This window comes from Zingiber officinale, chromosome 7B (genome assembly GCF_018446385.1).
Source record: "Zingiber officinale cultivar Zhangliang chromosome 7B, Zo_v1.1, whole genome shotgun sequence".
Taxonomy (NCBI): Eukaryota; Viridiplantae; Streptophyta; class Magnoliopsida; order Zingiberales; family Zingiberaceae; genus Zingiber; species Zingiber officinale.
In genome coordinates, this window is record NC_055999.1 from 25,154,694 (window position 1) to 25,179,966 (window position 25,273).

The 25,273-nt window shown below is 40.0% G+C and overlaps 2 protein-coding genes across 3 annotated transcripts; one reads left to right on the forward strand and one right to left on the reverse strand.

Moving 5' to 3' along the window:
* The first annotated feature begins 4,582 nt into the window (after positions 1–4,582).
* On the forward strand, positions 4,583–5,548 carry LOC122003655 (GATA transcription factor 23-like). 2 transcript variants are annotated; one of them, XM_042558737.1, is made up of 3 exons: positions 4,583–4,775; positions 4,839–5,040; positions 5,138–5,548. In XM_042558737.1, the coding sequence occupies exons 1-3, from the start codon at positions 4,648–4,650 to the stop codon at positions 5,387–5,389; spliced, it is 582 nt and encodes a 193-aa protein (XP_042414671.1). In that variant the 5' UTR covers positions 4,583–4,647; the 3' UTR covers positions 5,390–5,548. The 2 variants fall into 2 exon arrangements, with proteins under 2 accessions (XP_042414671.1, XP_042414670.1); XM_042558736.1 differs by having other exon boundaries at positions 4,852–5,040.
* A 1,812-nt stretch (positions 5,549–7,360) lies between these two features.
* On the reverse strand, positions 7,361–24,609 carry LOC122005581. Its single transcript, XM_042560664.1, has 2 exons — positions 24,195–24,609; positions 7,361–7,678 (listed from the first exon to the last, which is right to left on the reverse strand). The coding sequence occupies exons 1-2, from the start codon at positions 24,526–24,528 to the stop codon at positions 7,635–7,637; spliced, it is 378 nt and encodes a 125-aa protein (XP_042416598.1). The 5' UTR covers positions 24,529–24,609; the 3' UTR covers positions 7,361–7,634.
* Positions 24,610–25,273: the final 664 nt, after the last annotated feature.

The following is a 25,273-nucleotide window of genomic DNA, read 5'->3' on the forward strand; positions in this document are numbered from 1 at the left end:
GGGTGGCCCCGTGCGAAAAAAATCGTACATCTCCATCAAAAAAAAACTAATTTAGTTGCATTAATGTGGCGAAACTGTCGGCAGCTAACAGAGCTATCCACATCGGACAGAAGTGTGGGGATCGATGCCATACTAATTGCAACCCTCCAAATATTTTCTGTGGGTTTATCAATACTAAACCTGAATTATCACCCTTAATCTTACTATAATCACAAACAATTAGGTGTGAAACAATACACAAAGATAGATTCTAAATGAGTTTCAACTAAAGAACTTTTATTATATGTTACGATCCGTGCTAAACATCATAAGAGAAGATAAAAAGAAGGCACTCAAGCCTTCTGTTGTTGAATCCCTTGTCATATCTGTGTTTGAAGTGCCTTAAAACCCCTTTGATCATAAATGCAGAAACAATGAATGCTTTGTCATTTCTCTATCTGACACAGAAGTGAGAGATGCTATCCAGATTCTCTGTCATACATAGTATCCAATCAAAGTTATAGTTTTAGGATAATTAGGATAATGAATTTGATGCTTAGGATTGCTCACCGATCCATTTCACTACATTAATTGGTGTCCCTGATCAGCTTATTCTGATTCTAACTTGAGTTTACTCATTCAAAATGTAGGAATTAGGAAATATTACAGTTACACAAGCTCCATGAATGTTTTTCATTGATTATTATAATAAATCTGGAAGTACTCACAAGTTGTGTGGTCCAGCAACTTAACATCTTAGATTTGTTATCTCAAGGAAGGAAGGAAAATACCCTGAATCAAACAATAGATACTGTAGATGTAGCGGAGGCCGGCAAGAGGGGAATGAATTGCTTAGTTACAACCAAGACGGTTGTTAATCCAAGGCAGTCGAATATCGCACTAGCAGAGTCTCCTTTACTGTAGGCGGAGAAGCCTTTTTACACAATTAGAATGCTCACTAGTTGATAGGAAAGACTACACAGTTGATTGCTTGAGTTGTTGTTTATTTCCTACCTCCAGGGGCCTTTATATAGCTCCTGGAAAGTCTATCCCGAGGGTCCAAGGCGCCTCCAACAAGGTCCAAGGCGCCTCCAACGAGAGAGGGGATAAAACTTTATCCAAACAATCAGCGTTCACTTCACGTGCCAGTCAGGCGCCTCCACGGGCATTAAGCGCCTTAGTTGCCTGGTGGCTCAGCGTAGCTTTTCCGGCTCGCTTGCTTGCTTCTTTAGCTTAAGTCTCGTTTTGGTGATGGTGATTACGAAATAGGGCTCACCCAGAATTTCAATTTCACCTTCCTCGACAACCTTCCTCCTCAACGTCCCTGAAGGCCACGCGTGCTTTAGCCCACCGGTGCACTCTTAGCCTCTCTCGCAGCTCTCTCCGGGCCTTTCCAACGCACGTCGGCTCCTTTCGTGTCGTCCTTCCACTCCGATTCCTTGCTCCATCTAGGCCCTTCTGCTCCCACACGGACACGGCAGGACATAAAGACCCTAACCAACTTGGTTGATCACATCAAAACACCCGCGGGATCCAACAATCTCCCCCTTTTTCATGTATATCAACCTAAGTTCAAGTTAGGGTAAAAAATAGACAAATTGTAATTTTTAAAGAAAATTACTAAACTAACATTTTAAGCATAAATTTGTAATAAGTAAACTTGCAACTAAATAAAAGTTTAAGAGAGAGAATTTTTTTTTAAAAAAAATTATCTCCCCCTAGACTTGTACTAATCTCTCCCCCTTTGATCATAGAAAAAATAGGGTAAGAGTATGATATTTTAAAATATTTAGCCAAAATTTTTTTTAAGTTTGAAAAATTCTGAGTAAGATGAATTTTCCAAAAATAATTTCTAAGTAAAAATGATTTTTTTTTTCTTTTGAGTCTTAAAAAAATTTCTAAGTAAATTGAATTTTTCAAAAAGAACTTCTAAGTCAAAATTAAATTTTAAAATTTTCAAAAAAAAATTCTAAGTAAACTGAATTTTTAGAATTTTTTAAAAATATAAAAAAAACTTTCAAAACATTATTTAATTCTAGTTTAATGCTTTTTCAAAAAGTTAATTAAACATTTTATTTCAATATTTCAGCTTCCAGGTCATGGCGAGACACTAGGCCTTCTTGGTTATTAGAGCAACAACCACTTTCTTAGACAAAGCTTCATAAAGAAATTCTTTGTTTAATTTTCCCTCTTGAAAGCCTTAATTAAATAAATTAATTTAGCAATGATTTCGGAACCAATAGAGGTTCCTTCCTATATGATTATTCAAAAATTTAGGGGTACATATTTTTTGGGCACTCTTCTAAGTTGACCCTGATGGTTTCTAATGTACCAATTCAATTTTCCATAAATTCTAATTTTTTATTTTGAAAATTTATTTAAACATGCATTATTTTTTAATTTTTCAACTTCAATTTTTAATTTTTCATTTTCTGATTTTAGATTATCGTATATCTCAAGTGGACATGCTTTTGCTAATTTCATTTTCAATTCAGTATTTTCTTTTTCTAATTTAAACAAATCTTTAGAATGAGATTTGATAAATTTAAACGACTGAGTAGGGGTTAGAGCACGTACCTTACTTACCTGATTTGGTGATGCTCCCCTTTCATCGCTACTTTCTTCTTCTGAGGTTCCTCCCCCTTCGTCTATGCTCATCTCTGAGCTTGGGTCGTCTTCGTAGAGATGGTTGGCCATTAGCGCTAACCCCGAGAATTCTTCGAGGTCTGATTCGGAGGATGAGTCTGACCATGTCTCTTTCAGGTTTTTGTATTTGGAGGATTCTGGTTTCTTGTACTTTACCTTTTCCTTTTCTTTCTGTTTGCTCTTCAATTTCGGGTACTCATCTTTGATGTGCTCTTGTTGTTAACAAGTCATTGTTGGCGTTGTCGATTGCGATCGTTTACTATGTTAGATTTTAAAACTTATTAAACGTCTTATCATTAACGCAACCGTCGTTTTGCATCGCGTCGCGAGCGTTTGTTTTGCCTTTAGGCAATGTTCACTAGTCTTCTCTACTCCATTGGGCTTTGCAACTCGAGATTCGTGAAGTTCAAAAGTAGAAATAAATTTTCTAAAGTACTTACCTCAAGTCCTTAGAGAGATGTAGTTCGAGGGAGGCCCACTGAGTTACGTAGGCGTTGCGTTGGCGTCGATTGAGATTGAGTCAGGCTTCTTCTAGGTTGGTTAGTTGAGTTATTAACTCCTTGATCCTTGCTTGGGTTCGCTACTTTCTGCGATTATCGAAGGTTTCGTTAGGTTCGTTGGGTGGGATGTTGCTCGCTAGCTTAGTTGAAGTACCTTCGTGAAGAAGCTCTAGAATTTTCCTAGAGGTCTTTCAGTCGTAACTTCGATCGACTTACCTCTTGTGGACACAGCTACGCGAAGGTGAATTATCGCCTTCATTGGCGACAAAATCGGCTTGCTCCTTCTTGCTTCATGTGTTTTCTTCTTTATCTTTTGGAACTGCATAACTATATTTCATAATTAAGCAAATGTCAAATTCTCTCTTGAAAAATACCTCCATCCGGCGTTTCCACGTCGCGAAGTCTCCGTTGAACTTCGAGGGATGAATATTCGCTCCGGCCATTGTCTTGATCGTTGTGCTTCAGTCGGCGGTTAGTCCTTCTGAGACGGTCTGGCTCTGATACCAATTGTAGGTGCAGCGAAGACCGGCAAGAGGTGTGGTGAATTGCTTGGTTACAACCAAGATGGTTGTTAATCCAAGGCAGTTGAAGATCGCACTAGCAGAGTCTCCTTCACTGTAGGCGGAGAAGCCTTTTTACACACTTAGAACGCTCACTAGTTACTAGGAAAGACTACACAGTTGATTGCTTGAGTTGTTGTTTATTTCCTAGCTCCAGGGGCCTTTATATAGCTCTTGAAAAGTCTATCCCAAGGGTCCAATTAGGCGCATCCAACGAGAGAGGGGATAAAACTTTATCCAAACAGCTCAATATTCACTTCTGCCTTCATTGAGTGGAGGCGCTCAAGGCCTGATGGGGCGCCTGGGGCTGCGCTTTCTGCTTGCTTCTCGTCGCCTTCGAAGTTTTTGGGTGATTGACCGAAATAGGGTTCACTTGAACTCAATTTCTTTCCTTCTCCACGTTCCCCGAACGCCTCGAGCACACGTTCTTCTGCCGGTGTACTCTTGCTGCAACTCTCTACTACTAGAACGGGCTCCCGTCGCGTTCCCGTCTTTGCTTCATTGCCTGCGTCTTTCGACTTACCGTGCTTAACGCTTAGCACACTTGGAACCAGAAGGGGCCTAGGGGCACTAACTTAGTTGATCACATCAAAACACCCGCCGGGTCCAACGGATACTTGAGAGACTACATATGTGCCATGCCACTGCAGCGTAGGTTAAACATGCGGTACACATATGATTATCATAAGTGGAGGATATATTCCACAAATTAAATTTAAAAGTTTAGAAATCACGTTGCACAATTCAACAAGGTGAGATAATATATAATTTTTCTACTTCCTCTAGTAATGTCGATAGGACTCTTCCATATTCACATGTTATGAATTTCAGTCCTTCCTCTAATCATTGGCGCAGACATATATATAGCCCCTCCGAGAACTTCCAAACCCCACACCTCTGCTCTCCCCCCCTCCCCATGTCTTCATTTGATCTGAACCAGGCCCCTTCTCTCTCTGCATCAGATGGAGAAGGCCAAGGCCCTTTCTTCACACCGCCATCCAACACCTCTTCTTCCTCCTCCTCCTCCTCCTCCTTTCTCAGCAGCTTCTCAAGGAACCAGCAACATGATCATCCCTTCCTGCAACAAGAGGTAAACGCTTTTATTAATTAGCTCATCATCATTCACCATTGCAACTTCAGTAAACTCGTGCAGTCGAATATGGCAGCTCAAGGATCGATACAGAGCCATCAGCTACAAGGTCAAGCCGCCTCAGTGCAGACCAAGAGGCAACATGAAACTGTCACCTCGAGATCAAATCATCAAGTCTTCTGGTGATTCTATCAGTATCAGAGCCTGCTCCAATTGTAGCACCACAAAGACTCCTCTTTGGAGGAGTGGCCCTCATGGCCCCAAGGCAAGAAATATATATATATAAATATAAATATGCTATTCTTTAAAAAAAAAAAAAAAAAAAAAAACTTGTATTGAAGTGTTTTTCCCTCTCTCTGCAGAGTCTTTGTAATGCTTGTGGAATAAGACAGAGGAAGGTGAGGAGGGCCATGGAAGCTGCTGCTGTGTGTAGTGTGACAAAAGAGGAGAAGCCATGCAACAGTAGTGTGCCATTCAAGAAAAGGTACAAGTTTACCAGCTCAAGTAAACAGAAAAAGCTCTTTGTGGATGAAGCAGTGGTGGTGCCAGTGAAGGATGAGAGAGATGCTGCCATCTTGCTGATGGGGCTTTCCTGTGGCCTAATTAGGGGCTGAGCCTAAGAATTGATTTGAAATTTAATCAGAGATAGATTTTTTGTTGATTGTGGCAGGAAGAGATAAGGGGGGTTGATTGACAAAACTTGGGGAAGATATGAACATTCCTTTCACTTTGTTTGAACTTGAATGATGGTTATCAATTGGTTTGTTATTCAACTTCATTTTGCATTTGATTGTTTATGATGGTTTCATTCTATATAATCATTTATTGTTAAAAAAAAACTAATTCATTGTGCAATCATAAAAATCTTATTCAAACGAATGGCTAAAAACAAAGAGTTAAAGAGAGGCTTCGAATCAATGTCTCATGTGTTAGATAAATACAATAGTTCATTATATCTATATATTATGTGAATATTGTTGATGTTTAATGTTGTTATTGAATGTGTGAACGTAAACGGGATGAAATCTCTTAAGTAATGGAGATTCTTTTAAAATTCTATTGAAATTTAGCGAAGGAATTTATTTTTGTCGTTAAATTATCGTAAATTAGTGATGAAAAATTTATTTCCATCACTAAAATCAATGACGACATTAAAGATCCGTCGCTAATGTTAACGATAAAAAATAAATTCTGTCACTAAATGAGGTTGATCATCAAAATAATTGTCATTGAAATTTTCGATCACTAATAGTTGTTATTCTTATAGTGAGTGCCTTTTTTAACACCTAATTTTCATAGGATAAAATAATTTCCAACTCAACTTAATTTTCAAATTTAACTGAAAGATTGAAAAAGGAACAATAGAAGAGTAAACTCAGTGGAAAAACAAACTAGCATGAAAAATAATACCATGGCAATTCAATTTAACTAATTCTTTTTTTTCATAAAAATTATATATTTAAATAATAATTAACTTGAAATTCAATTAAATTTTTGTTAAATTCATTTGTAAAATTCTATATAAAAAGGGAGTACTAATTAATCCTTAATTAAATTTATAAGAAAAAAGGGGGCTACTTGCTAAATTTGCAAAAAAGATTCTCCTTTCTCCCCTTTTGTTTGGCACCAAGTAAACTTGCTTAGTATTTCCATTTAATATTTGCTTCAAGTGCTCGAAGCTAATTAACTATCCCCAAAATTATAGAATCGTCACCAAAAAGTATGGGAAATAAATTAAATTAACAGTAATGTGGCAAATATTCAATTGCGATTGACAAGTAAACTCCAAGGAGACAACTTAATTTGTAAATACCAACTTACAGTCCGTACGCACACTTGATGCACGTTAGGGTTCTTCACGCCTGGTACTTTAATTTGTTGTAAAATGCTTGTTGCATGATGGTGAGCATGTGCGATACTTTAAACATACCAAGTTTGGCCATTGTGGATAGTCCTCGGATTTTAGTTGGTTCAAGATTGATTCCTAGATGAGCTTCTAGTCCTATTCGATTTGTGAATTATCGAATTGGTAGTAAGTTGATATGTGTTGGCCCAAACTAAATAATAAGTGCATGTTAAAAGATTCATAGTAAAGATCCTCGATTGTTGGGGTGGTATTTTATCAGCATTTCCACTTGCACAAAGTGAAAATCCTCAAGGGATTAAAAGTTTTCTAATTATTTGTTTTTGTCATTTTTAATTTTTTTAATAATAAAGTCATTTTCCTAAACATACAAATAAAATGGATTGGTTTGGTTTATAACACACAATAACCGAGTTGGTACTCAGATGCCAGAGTTATTTTATTGGATAATAATCAATTTCCGTAGATTCATTCCCTTAGGATTAAATATCCTCCCACTTATAGACCGCTTGGTACGTAATTCATCTCCCTTCGATGATAAGATGCATCCGGAATAAGTGAAATCACGTTTTTACTCCATTCAATAACAAAAAGTAATTTTCTAGTTATACTTCTACCAACACTATAAATTGCAAAGTTATTTTAACATTATCATACACTGAATTACTTAGATAAAATGCAAATGCAATGAGCTCACCTTCAACTTATTAGCAGCAGAACAGAATTGGAAATGAAGAACATGATGAGTTAACATCAAAATCTATCAAAACAGTTGTTTATATTTTGCTTCATGTAGCAAAAGTAGACTTGAAAATTTAACAGAAATGTTACCAAATCTATTAAAAAAGGAAAAAAAAAGAAAGGGTGAAGGTCCATCAGACTGACCAAGTTTTCACTACGGCCTCTTTTCTCCATTTTTTAATCCACCTCATATGCTCTTAGTTTCTGTCGGCTGGAGGCAAAACTTTGCCGCCAGTTGGGGGCACAAAATACACTTAAGCTATAGATATTGATTCATTTGCTCCATCTGCTCCTCCAACTGTAAGATACCAAGAATTGTGAGTATAGCGAGATAAAGAAAAAAACAATGATTCTCGTGTTAAAATGCTAAATGTAGTCACATAAATGTTTGGTTAACATTAGTTTCTCTTCTCTTGCTCAGACTTTGATAGGGGTATATGAGTGTATGTATGTAGTGGAATAGCATTATTTATCAGGATGGGAATGAATATACATCAAACACATTCTTATCTCCTAAATAAAATAACACCATCAGGACTATTCCTTCCACAAGGATCGATATGAGACAGCTTTCGGAGCTATAAGATTGTACTTCTTTTTGGTGAGAATTTTAGAGTGGCAAAAAGGAAGGAAAGATATAACCATACAAGGAAGAAAGAATGGAACAACCTTGATTTTAAAAGGTTCGCATTGGAAATAGCAAAAGAAAAAATGACTTCAACACATTGAATATAGGAGGATTGAATGATAAAAAGTTCTTAACTATGAAACCCATCTAGATGCAGTAGTATTTCTTCCAATATGTTATTGCTCCTTAGCACGGATGGAAACTCTGGTTGTGCAAGGCTCCTGGGAGGATTGGGATACCATGTATGTGTCTTGAGTTCATATGAAGTAGATATGAGACGCAAGAAGAGAAAAAGAAGAGTACTATCTTCGATTCACTTAGAATGCTCCTCTCAAATTCTAAGAGAACATAACAACATTCTTTTATAAACATAACATAATTCTTGTATAACTCCAAATTCGATGAAACACCCTAAACCCTATACCCTAAGCTTATCCAAAAAGAATAAATGGAAAGTATCAGAAGGCCTATCCTACATAAAGAAAAGCTGACAATCTCTAGGAAGAATGCAGATTGTATAACAATCAATCATTATAAGCAACAATCAGAATAATAGGAGCCTGAGAAGCTGCCAATCTCTAGGAAGAAAGCAGATTGTATAAAAATCAATCATTGTAAGCTGCAATCAGAATAATGGGAGCCCCACAAGAAGGAAGAACGAACCGAAACATACCTTTGATCAACTTGGTTTAGATCCTAATAGTAGTATATTACTAATTGAAAACACTTGTATTTGGTACAGTTGTAAAAGTTGCCACCGTGAGAATGTAAATGCTGGCATGAAGACTTTTCCATTTGAAAAATATGCTGACCCATCTTGAAAAGTTATTATTTAGGTTTTCAATCATATACTCCAGCATTCTTCTGTAAAATCGCCAAACAGATCGAGACAAGTTTCCCATTCTCGGAAAACTCCATTCTTCTTTCTTGGGCAATCTAGAGAAGCAATGTACAAACAAAAGAAATGTTGCCATGTGGTAACTTACTATTACCATTACCAGGAAGATTCATCTCAAGAATCATACATGATGATTTATTGGATTAATACAAACATGTTATTTAGAGATGTCTAATTCTCGCACTCTTCAACTATCCTCCTCCATAGAAGTGTGACTCTTAAGTGAACATTCAATTTCACTATCAATTTTTTAGAAACAACAGTGTTGACACGTGAATCCACACCTATGTCAGAATAGCAATGTTATGTCAGAATAGCAATGTTGGACAAGTTGATCCGCACCTATGTCAGATACTTCAATCCGAGTCTGAGCACCATAGAAATCCAAAAAGACACAAATTGGTTCCTTCTCTGTAGGCCTAGTGTAGACTTAGCTGTAAGTACCCCATGGTAGTTTTGATGTGATCAACCAAATCAAGTTAGATCCTGTTGTCTTTTGATGCCTTGTGTCTAAGTGTGTAGGAACTTAGGAGCACAGGAAGTCGAGCAAAAAATGCAGCTAATGAGAAGGATGGCACGGGAGAGAGTCGACAGGCTCGGTGCATCTACGGATGAGGCGCTATGGAAAAGTACGCCAATGGACAAGAAGGAAGCGCGTGACATTTCCGAGAGACGAGAAGTCGGAGTGAAAGATTGCTCGAGAAGGCCTGAAAATGAGTTTGGATGAGCTTTATTCCGGATGACCGAAATCACCCAAGTGAGTGGAGCCGGAGCGGAAGACCCGACATAAAGTCAACGTGGAGTTGACTATGTTCCGGGTGCCCGAAGCTATTCCAGGTGCTCAGATCGGTCTGGTCCAGCCGGGGGCGCCTTGGCGAGGCGCCCCTGTGCGAAGTTAGGTCCTGTTGTCTTTTGATGTCTTGTGTCTAAGTGTGCAGGAACTTAGGAGCGCAGGAAGTTGAGCAAAAGATGCAGCTAACGAGAAGGACGACACGGGAGAGAGTCGATGGGCTCGGTGCGTCCGAGTGACGAGGCGCTGTGGAAGAGTACACCGACGGACGAGAAGGAAGCGTGCGACATTTTCGAGGGACGAGAAGCCGGAGCAAAAGATTGCTCAAGAAGGCTAGAAAATGTGTTCAGGTGAGCCTTATTCCGGATGACCGAAATCACCCAAGTGAGCGGAGCCGGAGCGGAATACCCGACATAAAGTCAATGTGGGTTGACTATGGTCCGGGCGCTCGAAGCTATTCCAGGCGCTCGGATCAGTCTGGTCCAGCCGGGGGCGCCTTGGCGAGGCGCCCTTGTGCGAAGGCAGTCTAGGCGTCTGGAGCTGTTCCAAGCGCCCGGACCAGATAAAATCTTATCATTCGGCCATTGCATAGCCGTTGCGATGTGGATCAAGTTTTATCCACGCTCAGACACCTGGAGCCCTTCCAGACGCTTGGAACTTGGCTATAAATATAGCCCTGATCTCAGTAGTCAGTACAATACACTTTGTACTTCAATAGCTATTCAGTTTTTCATTCTTGAGCTTCATTTTTGTGTATAAGGCTTCTCCGCCCCCAATGTTTTGTTCGAGGAGATTTTTCTAGCCTATTTTCCTTGGAGTAGCAATCCTCTGATTACCAACCAAGTAAAAAATTCCTTTGTTTCTTTATATTTCTTTAAAGTGTGTAATTGTTTTAAAGCCCGATCAAGTTGAGAAAGGTGTTTGCTTGTTTTATATTGTGCAGGGCAATTCACTCCCCTCTTGTCGGCCGTAAGGGATGAACAAGTGGTATTAGAGATTAATCACTTTAGAAGGACTAATCGCTGACCGAAGCACAGAAGACGATGGCCGGACTAAGCATCTATCCACCTAAGTTCAAGGGGAAGTTCGCAATTTGGATACAGAAGATAGAGGTATTTTTCAAAACTGACTTTGAATTATTAATAATAATGAAGTTTGGTTTTGTAGCACCGAAGGATTAGTAAGGGAACGACAAAGAAGAACATCAATGGACGAAAAAGGAGTAAGCCGACTTCGTGGCAAATGGCAAGGCAGAATTCCATTTGTTGAGCATTTTACCGTCACAAGAAGTCAACCGGATCAGAGCTTACTAGTCGGCCAAAGAGATTTGGGATAAATTCCTGGAACTACATGAAAGGACCTCGGAGGCAAAACTCGCAAGACGAGATCTGCTCTGAAACCATATCAGCAACCTCCGATTAGAAGAAGGCAAAACCATTGCACACTTCCACTCAAGAATCAAAGAACTCATTACCGAGCTCACGAATCTCGGAGAAAAGGTAACCAACCGAGATTCGCTAAGGTACACGTTTAACGCTTTTCCTAGGACTCCTGAATGGGCAACCCTAGTAGATGTATATTTCATCTCTAGGGACTTAGAGATAAGTAATTTAGAAGAATTGTTCTCTATTTTTGAAATTCATGAGTCAAGATATGCAGATCTAAAGGAGTTAAAGCATAACATTGTCTTAAAGGTAAAAATGGATGAACCAGATTCCAAGACATCCCTTGACGATGACTAAAAGCGTTCTGGTAAGGATGTTCAATTTTTTTTTTAAAACTAATAATTTCAATCAAGTGCGGGCCAAGAAAAGGAGAAGAAAAGTAAGATGCTATCAATGCAATGAATAAGGGCACGTCAAAGACAACTCCCCAAAATTAAAGAACAAGGAGAAGGACAAGAAGCCGACCCGACAAAGCATAGAAACCTAAAGGCGACGTGGGACGAAACGTCGTCAGAGTCGGAGATCGAAGCCCACGCCGGACTTGCGTTGATGGCAAGACACCAAGAAGACGACGAAGCAAGTTCATTGGAGATGAGCATCGAGAACATCGATGAAGGGGGAGCAACATCAGAAGAAAGTAGTTCTACAGTGGGAGTATCAGATAATGAGATCGACAAGGTAAGTCAGGTACGATCTCTACCTCCTGATAAGTTATTTAAATTTATAAAAATGTTGTAGAAAAATTCTTGTAAATTAGAAATAGAAAATGGAAAATTTAAAAAACAAAATGAGGAGTTAAAATTACCCTTAGCAACATCTCGTCAATTAGAAGATTTCGACAAGATAAAAATTGAAAATGAAAAATTGAAAGTAGAAATAGAAGATTTTTGCATGGTCACATGTTCAACAAGTTGGAAATTATAATGGACTAATTGACATTTTAGATATCATAAAGGCCAAATTAGAAAATTGTCATCAAAATATATCCCTAGGAAGTTTTTTGATTAATTCGGTTGGAAGGAACCTATATTGGATTCCAAAATCGTGTTTAAATTAAATTTTTATGCATATCGTACTTTTAAATTGATTTAATATTTGTTGTTTGCTTAGAATTATTTAAATAATTTTTTTTCGTATAATTTCTGTTCGAAATTAATTATTCAATAATTTTTTCGGAAAAGAGGATTTCATTTCTTAACTGTAGAAAAAATTATAAATATTTTTTGACCGTTGTATTAATTCTTATAAATTTTCTAACAAAAATCATATTTTTCAATTTAAAATTTTTCCGTAGAGTTATTTTAAAAAAAATTATTTTGCTATGAAAATTCATCATGTTCTCTGTCCAATAAAATATTTTTAAAATTTTTTAAACCGTTATTGAATTTTCTGTATATTTTTTATTAAAATACTAATTTTTAATATTAAAATTCTCGAACGTGAAATTTTTGGAAATTTATTTTTTCTGACAAAACAATTGCTCTATTACACCTTCAAAAATATTTTCAAGATTTTTTTTACTTAAAAAACTATTTTTAAGAACTTTTTTAAGAAAATGCATCTTACCGTCGAAAATAATTTATTACTGCTCAAATCAATTTCATTTTTTTTTTTATTTTTTTTCACAACTTTGGATATATCTAATTAACTGTTATAAAATTTTTTGAACAAATTTTACAATTATTTTTTTCAAGTGGTTTATAAATTGTAAAAGTCCAAATGTTTGAAATTTAAAGTTCATGATTTTTATGGATGATAGTTATTTTTATCCCTTAGACTCCGTTTTGAATTTACTTCAAGTAATACTCCTATTTTTCATGTGATCAAAGGGGGAGAATTAGAGGTTAAGTCTAGGGGAGGGTACATTTTGATTTTTGCATATTTTTTTAATTGCAAAATTTATAATAATTACCTTATTGTTATTTGTTTTAGTTTACCTTAACTTGGTTTGCTCACATCAAAAAGGGGGAGATTATAAGTACCCGTAATAGAATTGATGCGATTAACCAATTCCTGTTGTCTTTTGATGCCTTGTGTCTAAGTGTGCAGGAACTTAGGAGTATAGGAAGTCGAGCAAAAGACGCAGCTAACGAGAAGGACGACACAGGAGAGAGTCGATGGGCTCGGTGCGTCCGAGGGACGAGGCGCTGCGGAAGAGTAAGTCGGCGGACGAGAAGGAAGCGTGCGACGTTTCCGAGGGTCGAGAAGCCGGAGCGAAAGATTACTCGAGAAAGCCGGAAAATCAGTTCGGGTGAGCCCTATTCCGGATGGCCAAAATCACCCAAGTGAGCGGAGTCGGAGCGGTAGACTCGGACATAACGTCAACGTGGAGTTGACTATGGTTCGGGCGCCCGGAGCTATTCCGGGCGCTTCGACCGGTCTGGTCCAGCCGGAGGCACCTTGGCGAGGCGCCGCTATGCGAAGGCGGTCCGGGCACCTGGAGCTATTCTAGGCGCTCGGACTAGATAAATCTTATTATTGGACCGTTGCGCAGCCGTTGCGACGTGGATAAAGTTTTATCCACGCCCAGCGCCTGGAGCCCTTCTAGGCGTCCGGAACTTGGCTATAAATACAACCCTAATCTTAGTAGTCAGTACAACACACTCTGTACTTCGATAGCTATTCAGTTTTTCATTCCTGAGCTTCATTTTCGTGTACGAGGCTTCTCCGCCTCCGATATTTTGTTCAAGAAGGAGATTTTTCTACTAAGCTTACTTTCCTTGGAGTAGCAATCCTTTGATTGCTAACCAAGTAAAAAATTCCTTTGTCTCGTACTTGTTTGGTTTCTTTATATTGTTTTAAAGTTTGTAATTGTTTTAAAGCCTGATCGAGTTGAGAAAGGTGTTTGCCTGTTTTATATTGTGCAGAGCAATTCACCCTCTCTTACCGGTCGTAAGGGACTAACATTAGCATCTATATTTTTATCAAGGATATACTACATGCTTGCTTCTGCAACATCAATTAGATAATAAACATCCAACAAAAAATATCCTCTGGCTAATGTCTTAGCTTAAGAATTCAGTTACATCTTGATAAAAAGGTTGCCTAAAGTACACTTACTAACTCCCATGATCAAAAGGCTTCTACTCATAGCACTTATATCAATGCTTCAGTGTCCATCTTGTTAGTGTTAATGTGAATAACAATCACTCTTCAATGATGCTAAGGTCATTCAAAGTGTATCAACTGGGTGATTTTATAGCAACCAATACAAAGGTAACTAATACGGAGAATAGGAAGAGTGGGCACGAGGGTAAAGAAGGTTAAATTGGTAGGTTGAGTTATGATAAGGTCAAGGGAGGTTAATGACCATCTTTCCCGACTGACCCGACTAGCCGATCCGTCATTCTGGCCAATCTGTCATCTTAACTGATCCGTCACTCTAGCCGATCCGCCACTCTTCCTGGTCGATTTGCCAATCTTCCTGGCCGATCTGCCAATCTTCTTGGCCGATCTGCCACTCTTCCTGGCCGATCTGCCACTCTTCTTGATCAATCCGCCAGTCTTCTTGGCCGATTTGCCACTCTTCTTGATCGATCCGCTAATCTAGCCGATCCGCCACTCTTCCTGGCCAAGCCAAGTCCTCAAGGTGGTCTACATCCTTTATCAGAGTTGACTCCCTCCGAAAGCAAGGTCCGATCGGACGATGGAGGGGACTTAGCCGACCTATCATCACAACACATTAATGGTTTACCAACTCTATATTCCTTTTTAGCATTTTATGCCACGAATGACAGAGAATATTCCATATGCAAGCAGTACACTAGAAGCTTCCACCTGTCAAACGCAGAGATTGCGGGTCTATTTTGAAAAAGATGTCAGAGCATCTTTATGGTCTGTCCTTTTATGGAAACACTTTGAAATTCGTGCACATACAAACAATAATACTATAAAAGGGGGTTCCATCTACAGGCGAAAGTACGTGAATCTACGTAGTTTTACATACTCATAGCTATTGGTCTTATTATTGTTCTTCAACTCGTCTCGATCACTGACTTGAGCATCGGAGGACCTACGCCGGGACCCCTTCCCTGCTCGGTCACTAACGCTCCCTTTGACATGCAAGACCGCTTGCTGGGAGCCACTTTTGCTGAATCAGAGTCTTCAAGTAGTCAATATCCGAGTCACCTTCTTAGCCAACCATCTTCTCAACTTTCGGACGGATCATATTTGGAGCCGTCCGTGGGAACTAACTTGATCTGGAACGTGAAGATGGGCGATGCTAGAGACTCTTTGCCATCGTCATGGCTCTGGAGGATTTCAACAAACAAAGCACCACGACAGTGTGGGAGCAAGAAATCAGAGTACTTTAGGTATCATTATTGGTGCGCTAGAAATCCGATTAGCAACAGTTCATTTGCTGCTCGGCAGCTCAGGGCAAGATTGCTCAATTAGCTTATTGGCTTCTCCAATCACAAGGCTTCAATCGAATACTCCAAAGGATAAATCCTCATCAAAGACAAAGTCAAAGGCAGTAAAATCCAAAGGGCAAAGCTGAGCCGTAGCTCCCAAATTGAAAAAGAAAATTCAAAGTCAAGGGTGCAAAATCGGACCAGCAACTCTCCAATATGCATTCTGATCGGCAATCAAATGGCAGTATGCAAATTGGAAAACAAAAAAGTCCAACAGAAAAAATCCGATCGGCTTTAATTGGAAATAGCCAATCTGCTTCACTCTGCTCCAATCGGCAATTAGATCGGTCAATTCACAAGTTAGAAACTCCAATCGGCAGTTGGAAGCTCCTATATGCAAATATCAAACAACAACCAGTTTGGGAAAATTCTCCAGTTTATACAGGAAATTCACAATTGGCAGTCAATCGGCAGTCCAATCGTCGATCGGCAAAAGCTTTGCCGATCGGCCATTTGAAAACAAAAAAATCGATCAATCGGTAGTCAAGGCATGGCGGCTTTAATTGGCAACCAATTAACATTCTCCAATGGGACAATTCCAATCGCCAAGCTCCTGCCGATCCGCCATTTGGAAAAATTGAATCGACAACTCCAAGGGGCAAAATCCAATGCCAATGGAAAGTCTGATCGCCAATCAAAATCACATGTAAAAAGGGGCAAAATTCAAATAAAAAATCCAAGTTGAGAGTCCGATCAGCCAAAGCAAAGTCAATTGGAGCAATTTCGTTCAGTGACAATCGACAATCTCCTAGAGAAAATCTAACTCATTCAGCCTAAGCAGCTCATCCATCCTGCTTGGCAACTTGGGATTATCCACTCAAGCTATCTCGACAGATAAGTCTAAAACATAAATTTTAAAGTTTAAATTTAGATTATATCCCTATTCTTATCAGGTAGGAGGGCAAATTTCAAATCAAAGGTCAAATTACCCATCCAAATAAAAGTGACCGCAACCGATCGACTCTCAATCCAATCAAAATTAGCTTAACTTCAAATCTAAAAAATTATGAAAATTGTTTAGTTGAATGGCATCCAAAGCAAAGTTTGATCGACAACAAATATGGGCAAAAGGCCAACCGGTCTTCCAGGCAATTCGGCCGATTGACAGTCAGCTTCAATCGACTGTTTAACATTTGAATCATCAGTGTTTAAAAGCTTTATCAGCTTCAATCAGCAACTTTTGGTCAACAACTTCCAACTTGACAAATTCCAGACTCTCAGACCATTCGGCCGAGTTATAAACGAACTTGCTCTCGTGCCCATACTCCATACTCTCGGACCGTTCAGCTAAGTTATAAGCGAGTTTGCTCTCGCGCCTAAATTCCAGACTCTCGTGCCATTAGGCTGAGTTATAAGCGAGCTTGCTCTCGCACCTAAATTCCAGACTCTCATGCCGTTCGACCGAGTTATAAGGGAGCTTTCTCTTGCGCTTATACTCCATACTGTCGTGCCTTCGGCCAAGTTATAAGCGAGCTTGCTCTCGCGCCCATACTTTAGACTCTTATGTCGTTCGATCGAGTAATAAACGAGTTTGCTCTCAGACTTATGTCCTAGACTCTCGAACCGTTCAACCGAGTTATAAGCGTGCTTGCTCTTGCACCTAAGTTCCAGACTCTTGGATCTCATGACCGAGTTATAAGCGTGCTTGCTCATGCGCCCACGCCCTAGACTCTTGTGCCCTAGCGCCAAGTCATAGATGGGGTTATTTGTACACTACTTAGCCCCTCACTTGACACCACTCAGCCACTCGCTTAGCACCGCTCAACCACTTGCTCGGCTGAGGCACCACTCAGCGGCTCACTCGGCACTATTCAGCCGCTCGCTCGACACCACTCAGCCGCTCGCTCGGCACCACTCAGCCATTCGCTCGGTACCACTCAGTCGCACCACTCAGCCGCTCGATCGGCGCCAGACAGACACGAATGACAAACTCCAAGCAGAAGCTACAAGGGAACATTTTCCCATCATATTCAAAGTGGCAAAATGCACTTGGTTTCCATTGGGAGCAAGTAGTCAGAGCCTATCGATTGCTTTCCTTGTCCAGTCGGCAAGAGCAATCAAACAATTCCAAGGGACAGTTGCAAGGGGAAATTGAGCAGCACTCGATAGACGACTTCCGTCAACAATTCCATTCGACCAATTTCCAAAGAGTGCCACATCCGTTCGGCTGCAAAGTAATTATTCAATCGGTAGTCAGGGCATGGCGGCTTTAATTGGCAACCAATTAACATTCTCCAATGGGACAATTCCAATCGCCAAGCTCCTGCCAATCAGCCATTTGGAAAAATTGGATCGACAACTCCAAGGGGCAAAATCAAATGCCAATGGAAAGTCTGATCGCCAATCAAAATCACATGTAAAAAGGGGCAAAATTCAAATAAAAAATCCAAGTTGAGAGTCCGATCGGCCAAAGCAAAGTCAATTAGAGCAATTTAGTTCAGCGACAATCGACAATCTTTTAGAGAAAATCTAACTCATTCAGCCTAAGCAGCTCATCCATCCTGCTTGGCAGCTTGGGATTATCCACTCAAGTCATCTCGACAGATAAGCCTAAAACTTAAATTTTAGAGTTTAAATTTAGATTATATCCCTATTCTTATCAGGTGGGAGGGCAAATTTCAAATTAAAGGTCAACTGGATTCTCATTATAGTCAAAATAAGCAAGGTCAAATTACCCATCCAAATAAAAGTGACCACAACCGATCGACTCTCAATCCAATCAAAATTAGCTTAGCTTCAAATCTAAAAATTTATGAAAATTGTTTGGCTGAATCCGATCGGCATCCAAAGTAAAGTCTGTTCGACAACAAATATGGGCAAAAGGTCAACCGATCTTCCAGGTGATTCGACTGATCAACAACTCAACTCCAATTGACTGTTCAACATTTCAATCATAAGTGTTTAAAAGCTTTATCAGCTTTAATCAACAACTTTTGGTCAACAACTTCCGACTTGACAAATTCCAAACTCTCGGACCATTCGGCCGAGTTATAAACGAGCTTTCTCTCGTGCCCATACTCCATACTCTCGAACCGTTCGGCTAAGTTATAAGCAAGTTTGCTCTCGCGTCTAAATTCCAGAATCTCGTGCCGTTAGGCTGAGTTATAAGCGAGCTTGCTCTCGCACCCAAATTCCAGACTCTCATGTCGTTCGATCGAGTTATAAGGGAACTTTTTCTCGCGCTTATACTCCAGACTGTCATGCCTTCGACCAAGTTATAAGCGAGCTTGCTCTCACGCCCATACTTTAGACTCTTATGTCGTTCGATCGAGTTATAAACGAGTTTGCTCTCGCACTTATGTCCCAGACTCTTAGACAGTTCGGCCGAGTTATAAGTGTGCTTGCTCTCGCACCCAAGTTCCAGACTCTTGGACCTCATGATCGAGTTATAAATGTGCTTGCTCACGCGCCCACGCCCTAGACTCTTGTGCCCTAGCGCCAAGTCATAGATGGGGTTATCCGTACACCACTCAGCCGCTTACTCGACACCACTTAGTTGTTCGCTCGACACCACTTAGCCACTTACTCGACACCACTCAACCACTCGCTCGGCACCACTCAACCGCTTGCTCGGCTGAGGCACCACTTAGCTGCTCGCTTAGCACTATTCAACCACTCGCTCGACACTATTTAGCTACTCGCTCGACACCTCTCAGTCGCTTTCTCAGCACCACTCAGCCACTCGCTCGGCACCACTCAGCTGATCGCTCGACACCACTTAGTCGCTCACTCGGCACCAGCCGTTCGCTCGACAACACTCAGTCATTCGCTCGGCACCACTCAACCGCTCGATCGGTGCCAGACAGACGCGAATGACAAACTCCAAGCAAAAGCTACAAGGGATCATGTTCCCATCATATTCAGAGTGGCAAAATGCACTTGGTTTCCATTGGGAGCAAGTGGTCAGAGCCCATCAATGGCTTTGCTTGTCCGATCGACAAGAGCAATCAAACAATTCCAAGGCACAACTGCAAGGGGAAATTGAGCAACACTCGGTAGACGACTTCCGTCAATAATTCCATTCGACCAATTTCCAAAGAGTGCCACATCTGTTCGACTGCAAAGAGATTATCAAATAAGCCTACCCAATTTCAATCAGAATTAAAAGGCAATTCCAATAACTCGATTTTGATCGACAAAATTCCACTTTATAGAATAACAACGATAGTCTTCATATGCTCAAAGTCCGGTCGACAAATGACAGTTAAAATCTAAATTCCAAGCAAATACATGTGAGCCAAATGGCAACTCCGGGGCCAATCAATCGGCAACCGCTAGAAATACCAAGTGGCCACTCCAATTAAAATGCTTCGATCAGCCATCCAATGGGTAAATTCAGATTGGTAAAATACATTTGCATCCGATCGGCAACATCTAGATTGACAAGTCAAAATTTGGCTTGGTAATTCAAAAATCTAGCGGATTGGCTGATCATCCAATTACCAAGCTTTCGAGCAACAGCCCCTCCACCAGCCACTCACCAAATTAACAAAAAATTGATTGACAAAAATCAGTCAATTTCAATCTGCAAAAGTCAGTCGAGTTCCAGCTAAACTTAGTCCACCAGTTAGGAGCGATTTGGCTGAACAATAGGCTGACTAGTCAATCGGACCCGCACCTCCTTCGACTAGAGTTAAAGGAGAGGTATGTGATACAGAGAATAGGAAGAGCGGCCATGAGGGCAAAGAAGGTCAAATTGGCAAGGTCAAGGGAGGTCAATGACCATCTTTCCCAACTAACCCGACTAGCCGATCTGCCATCTTGGATGATCGGCCAGTCACTCTTCCTGTCCGATCTTCCACTCTGACCGATCTGCCACTCTTCCTAGCCGAGCCGAGTCCTCAAGGTGGTCTACATCCTTTATCAGAGTCGACTCCCTCTAAAAGCCTAGTCTGATTCGATGATGGAGGGGACTTAGCCGACCTATGATCACAACACATTAATGGTTTACTAGCTCCACATTCCTTTGTGGTATTTTGTGCCACAGATGACAGAGAATATTCCATATGCAAGTGGTGCACTGAAGCTTTCACCTTGTCAAACGCAGAGATTGCGGGCCATTTTGAGAAAGATGTCAAAGCATCTTTATGGTCTGCCATTTTATGGAAACGCCTTGAAATTCGTGTACAAACAAACAATAACACTATAAAAGGGGGTTTCCATCTACAGGCGGAGGTACGTGATGCTATGCAATTTTACATACTCATAGCTACTATTCTTCTACTCAACTTGATCACTTGAGTATCAGAGAACCTACATCAGGACCCCTTCCTGGCCCGGGCACTAACGCTCCCTTTTTGCTGAATTAGAGTCTTCAAGTAGTCAACATTAGAGCCACCTTCCTAGCCAACCATCTTCTCCGCTTTTGGACAAGCATACATCATAAGGACTTCATCAAATCCAAAGCTAAAGCATTAATATGTCGCATGTTCTCATGATTAGGGCATCTCCAGCTCTTAGGGCATAACTGAGCTGGTCACTACGTGGTAGATTTGCAAAAATGGGAAAGGGTCGATTCCCAGCGAAGTTAATGGAAAATACCCTCTCATGAAATGGCATGTTCGATTTCCTGATTGGCTGTGGAGCCAGCCGTGTGGGGGCGTCCGGGGTCAACGTATGACCTTTTGTAGAAATGATTAGGGCATCTCCGATGGAAGGTTTTAAAAGAGGTTTGTGAAATGAAAAAGCTGAAGAAAAAAACTCTAACCATTATGGATGCAAGGTTTGAGGTTTAAAGTTTAAGAGAGGTAGTGAAATTTCAAACATGCTCTTTAATCTCAAAATTATGAATATGGATGGGACCAATAATTAATGATGTATAAAAAATTTGATAATGTCGGCCCACAAAAAAGTTATAGGAAGGTTTTTTGACTGTGGAGAGAGTGATAGGTTTTATATTTTTGATATGGCATCGAGGTGACATATTATTAGGGGTGTCAAAAAGGAACCCGACGACCCAACCTGAGTCGACCCGAAAAAAATCAGGTTCGGGTTGGGCATTTTCGGGTTCGGGTCGGGTTCGGGTTGGAGGGTTTTCGGGTTGTGTCGGGTTCGGGTTGACCCAAATATAGGCTTTAGTGGGTTTTTAGGGTTAAATCGAATTTTATTTTGAAAATTAATATGTTTTTATGTATAGTAATATCAATGTTAGTATGATAATGATAGAGTATTGAGATAAAAGTGAAGAATTATATGGAAAATAGCAAAAAAAAGTCATTTTGAATTGGGTTTTTGGGTTATCCGGGTTGGGTTTGGGTTGATCGGGTTGGTTGGGTTCGGGTTCAAGTTTCAGGGTTTCGGGTTGAATTAGGGTTCGGGTCGGGTTCAGGTTAGGTTATAGAAAAAATTCAACCCGACTCAACCCGACCGGACCCACCCGAATTGACACCCTTACATATTATGTTGATGCAATCGACCTCCAGAGTTTTGATATTTGTTAGATAATATGTTTAATGGAGCTTGGTCAAGGTTGACCTAGTCACGTATGAAGTCTAGTCAGGTCAATATTGACCAAATGACTGGCAAGTGATGAGTAGTCTACCGAATGACTAGCAAGTCCAAGCAGGTCAAGATGTTATGATGCTTGGCAAGAGAAAAACCCAAGAGAAGGTAACCCTAGGTAAAAAGAAAAACCCTAGGAGGAGGTAACCCTAGATATCTAGGGGGAGGTAACCCTAGGTAAAGAGGAAAACCCTAGGGGAGATAACCCTAGGTATCCATGGGGAGGTAGCCCTAGGTAATGAGAAGTCTTTGAGGAGTGAGCTCTAAGCACAGTGAAAGTCTTAGTGAGTGAAGTTAGGCCCTAGTGAGTAAAGCTAGGTGGTGAAAATTCTGGTGAGTGAAGCCTGACAATGGAACCTAGGGGGAGGTAACCCTAAGTAGTGAGAAATTTTGGAGTGAACTCCAAGCATATGTGATCGGATGGTTTCTGGTTGACCGCGCGTGGTCGACTGGACCAGCGGATTTTGGTAAACCTAAGTATAGTTCTACCAATACTATTTGCATTACTATTATTGCTGTTGTGCTAATTTAGTATTGCAGGAAAAGTCTTAGTAGATCAGGTGATCAGACACTGAGCAGAGAAAGTCACACAGGTCTGGAGGACTAGATGTTTGGCAGGTGGGTGGGTAAGCTCCGAGAGAGTGTGGTAAGGTCGTGTCCCGGTAGAGACAAACCTTAGGTGCTGATCTAACTGAAGAAACCAACGGACATTTCTAAGTTGAGATCAAGATAGTCTTAACTGTCTTAATCATGCATACTATATTTGCACTAATCCTGTTTTGCAGGTTTATGCTCTAACTCGGTTTTGCAGGATAAATTTTCTAATATGTTTTTGCGGGATCGTTCTGTCGACGAAAAAAGGTGTTTAGTCGACGGAACCTTGAAAAACCGATCAAGACCGCAAATGGAAATTTCAGTTCCATCGACGGATCAAGGCGATCAATAGACGAATCAATATATTTCCAAAATTAATCAAGATTCGAATCAAATCACAAAAGGTAAAAAGATGTTCAATCGATGGATAGAGTGATCAGTCGACGAAACCATTTATCAGTCGATGGAATGAGACCTATAAAAGAAGCCCTCGAGCTCCAAGCCAGATTCAACTTCTGCCTTTCAATTTCCTAATGCGCTCATTCTCTGCTCGTGCAAGTTGTAACTACTACAACACTGAGAGGCTTCCGATAACCTACGCTTCATCTTCTATACGTTGTTGTAGGTATATTTATTTTACTTTTACATTGTATTCATACTTGTACTATTTCATTATTTAGTGGATTGTCCAACAAAAGTGATCAAAGATCACGAGCCTTGGAGTAGGAGTTAGCAGGGCTCTGAACCAAGTAAAAAAAGAAACGTGTCCGTTGCTTTTCTTTCTTTGTTTTATTCCGCTGCATACTCTAGTTTTACGAAAGAAAAGAAAAGTTTCTTCTCTCGTTCTTTAACGATCCAACATATTGGAGACTATAAAAAAATCTCATATAGAGTTCTAACAATTGAAGATGCTCTTATAGATCCTCTTGAGCACTAAAGACAAGAATTGTCATCCACCAGAATCTAAAATATAGCTCAGTACAAAATCAACCTTGAAGATATACATGAGTAATCTTCTATGTGGGACTAGAGCATGTCATGCATGGTCCATTACACACCACATGATGAGCTTCATTAGCATAACTAGAATATATCAATAAGCAATATTTGGGAATTGAAGTTTATCCTTGGCGATCCCCAGCCATGCAAGAAATTATTTACCAAAAATATAGATTATTGTTACTTGCAGAAAGAATTAACCAGAATAATTATTTATAGTACAGACATATGCAACTTGCAGTTAATTCCATATAATCTTGGTCTCCCGGTGATCAATAATATCTAAACCATGGTTCAGTAAAAAACACTTGAATCTAAAATGCATAGTGCAGTCTCAAAAAGAAATGCAAGCAAGCATAATGCTTATCTAAAACCAAAAAAGAACAATAAATTTATCAACTTGATCGGGAACCATGATGATCGATTAAATGACTGAGAGAACAGATTAGTCGCACTGCAGCTAGAACCCTTTGAAATAACAAAACAAGGAAAGTAATTAAGGGAAAACAGAAAATTGGGTGTAAATTGAAAGGGGCAAGAGGCATACTTGGTGAAGAAGGCGGAGACGAGGGGGCTGCTGGCTCGGTCTCGCCGTAGATTGCGCGGAGGCGGGAGAGGGGGATGAAGGGTCGGCCTGCGGAGGATGAGGAGGGATCTTGGGCGGCGGAAGCGAGGTCGAAGAGGTCTTGGCGGCTGGACCACATGGCCGACGACGCGGCGGCAATGGAGTCGCGGAGGGAGGACTTCTCGGCCTCGAGGGTGTCGAGCTCCTGCTGCTGCTGGTGCGATCTAAAGCTGAGGGTCACGAAGCTGCACATCAGTAGAGCGCTCACCCCGTTCTCCCCCGACGCTGCCGAGATCAGCCGCCGCAATGCTTCCATTTCTGCAGCGCCGATCTCCCTCTCCCTCTCCGTCTAAGAAATATCACAACACGAATCCTGAAGCAAAGAAGTCGTGATCCCGCGCCCGCATCCGATTTATCTTTAGTGGCTAATAGAAAATTTTAATAGAACCTTATCCAGTGATCCCAAGAGCTAAGTCGAAATTAACTAAATTTATTATTATTATTATTATTTTTGGATGAAATTCAATTTACTGAAGATAAATCAAAGCAATTTTTGATACCCTAGATATAAGAAAGTACCCAGATTTTAAGGTTTGAGATATTTTATTTTTAAAATCATCTATTTTTATTAAACATTTGAAAAAAAAAATATTATTTCGTCCAAAAAAATTACGTGCAAATTGTAAGTATTGTAAAATCACCTATAAATTTCAATTGGACGACATCATAGGCCATTAAAGCAACATGTCAAAATGAAGCAACTGACAAAATTTGGAGTTAGAATGTTCTCAAATATAATCGTCAAGATTTTCATCAAGTGGAGACACTGATTCAAGTTTATTTAAATATTCAGATTCATTGATTTTTTTTAGTGATATATTTTTATAGAGTTAGATAGATTTTTATTGATTTTTATAAAATTACACATATTGTGAAAAGAATTATAGAGAGTTCTATAAGCGTTTTTACAAAACTTTTAAGGACATTTAAACTATTTCATGGAAATTTATAGATTTCATAATTTAATAATATATTATAAGTTATTATCTAACACCCCTATC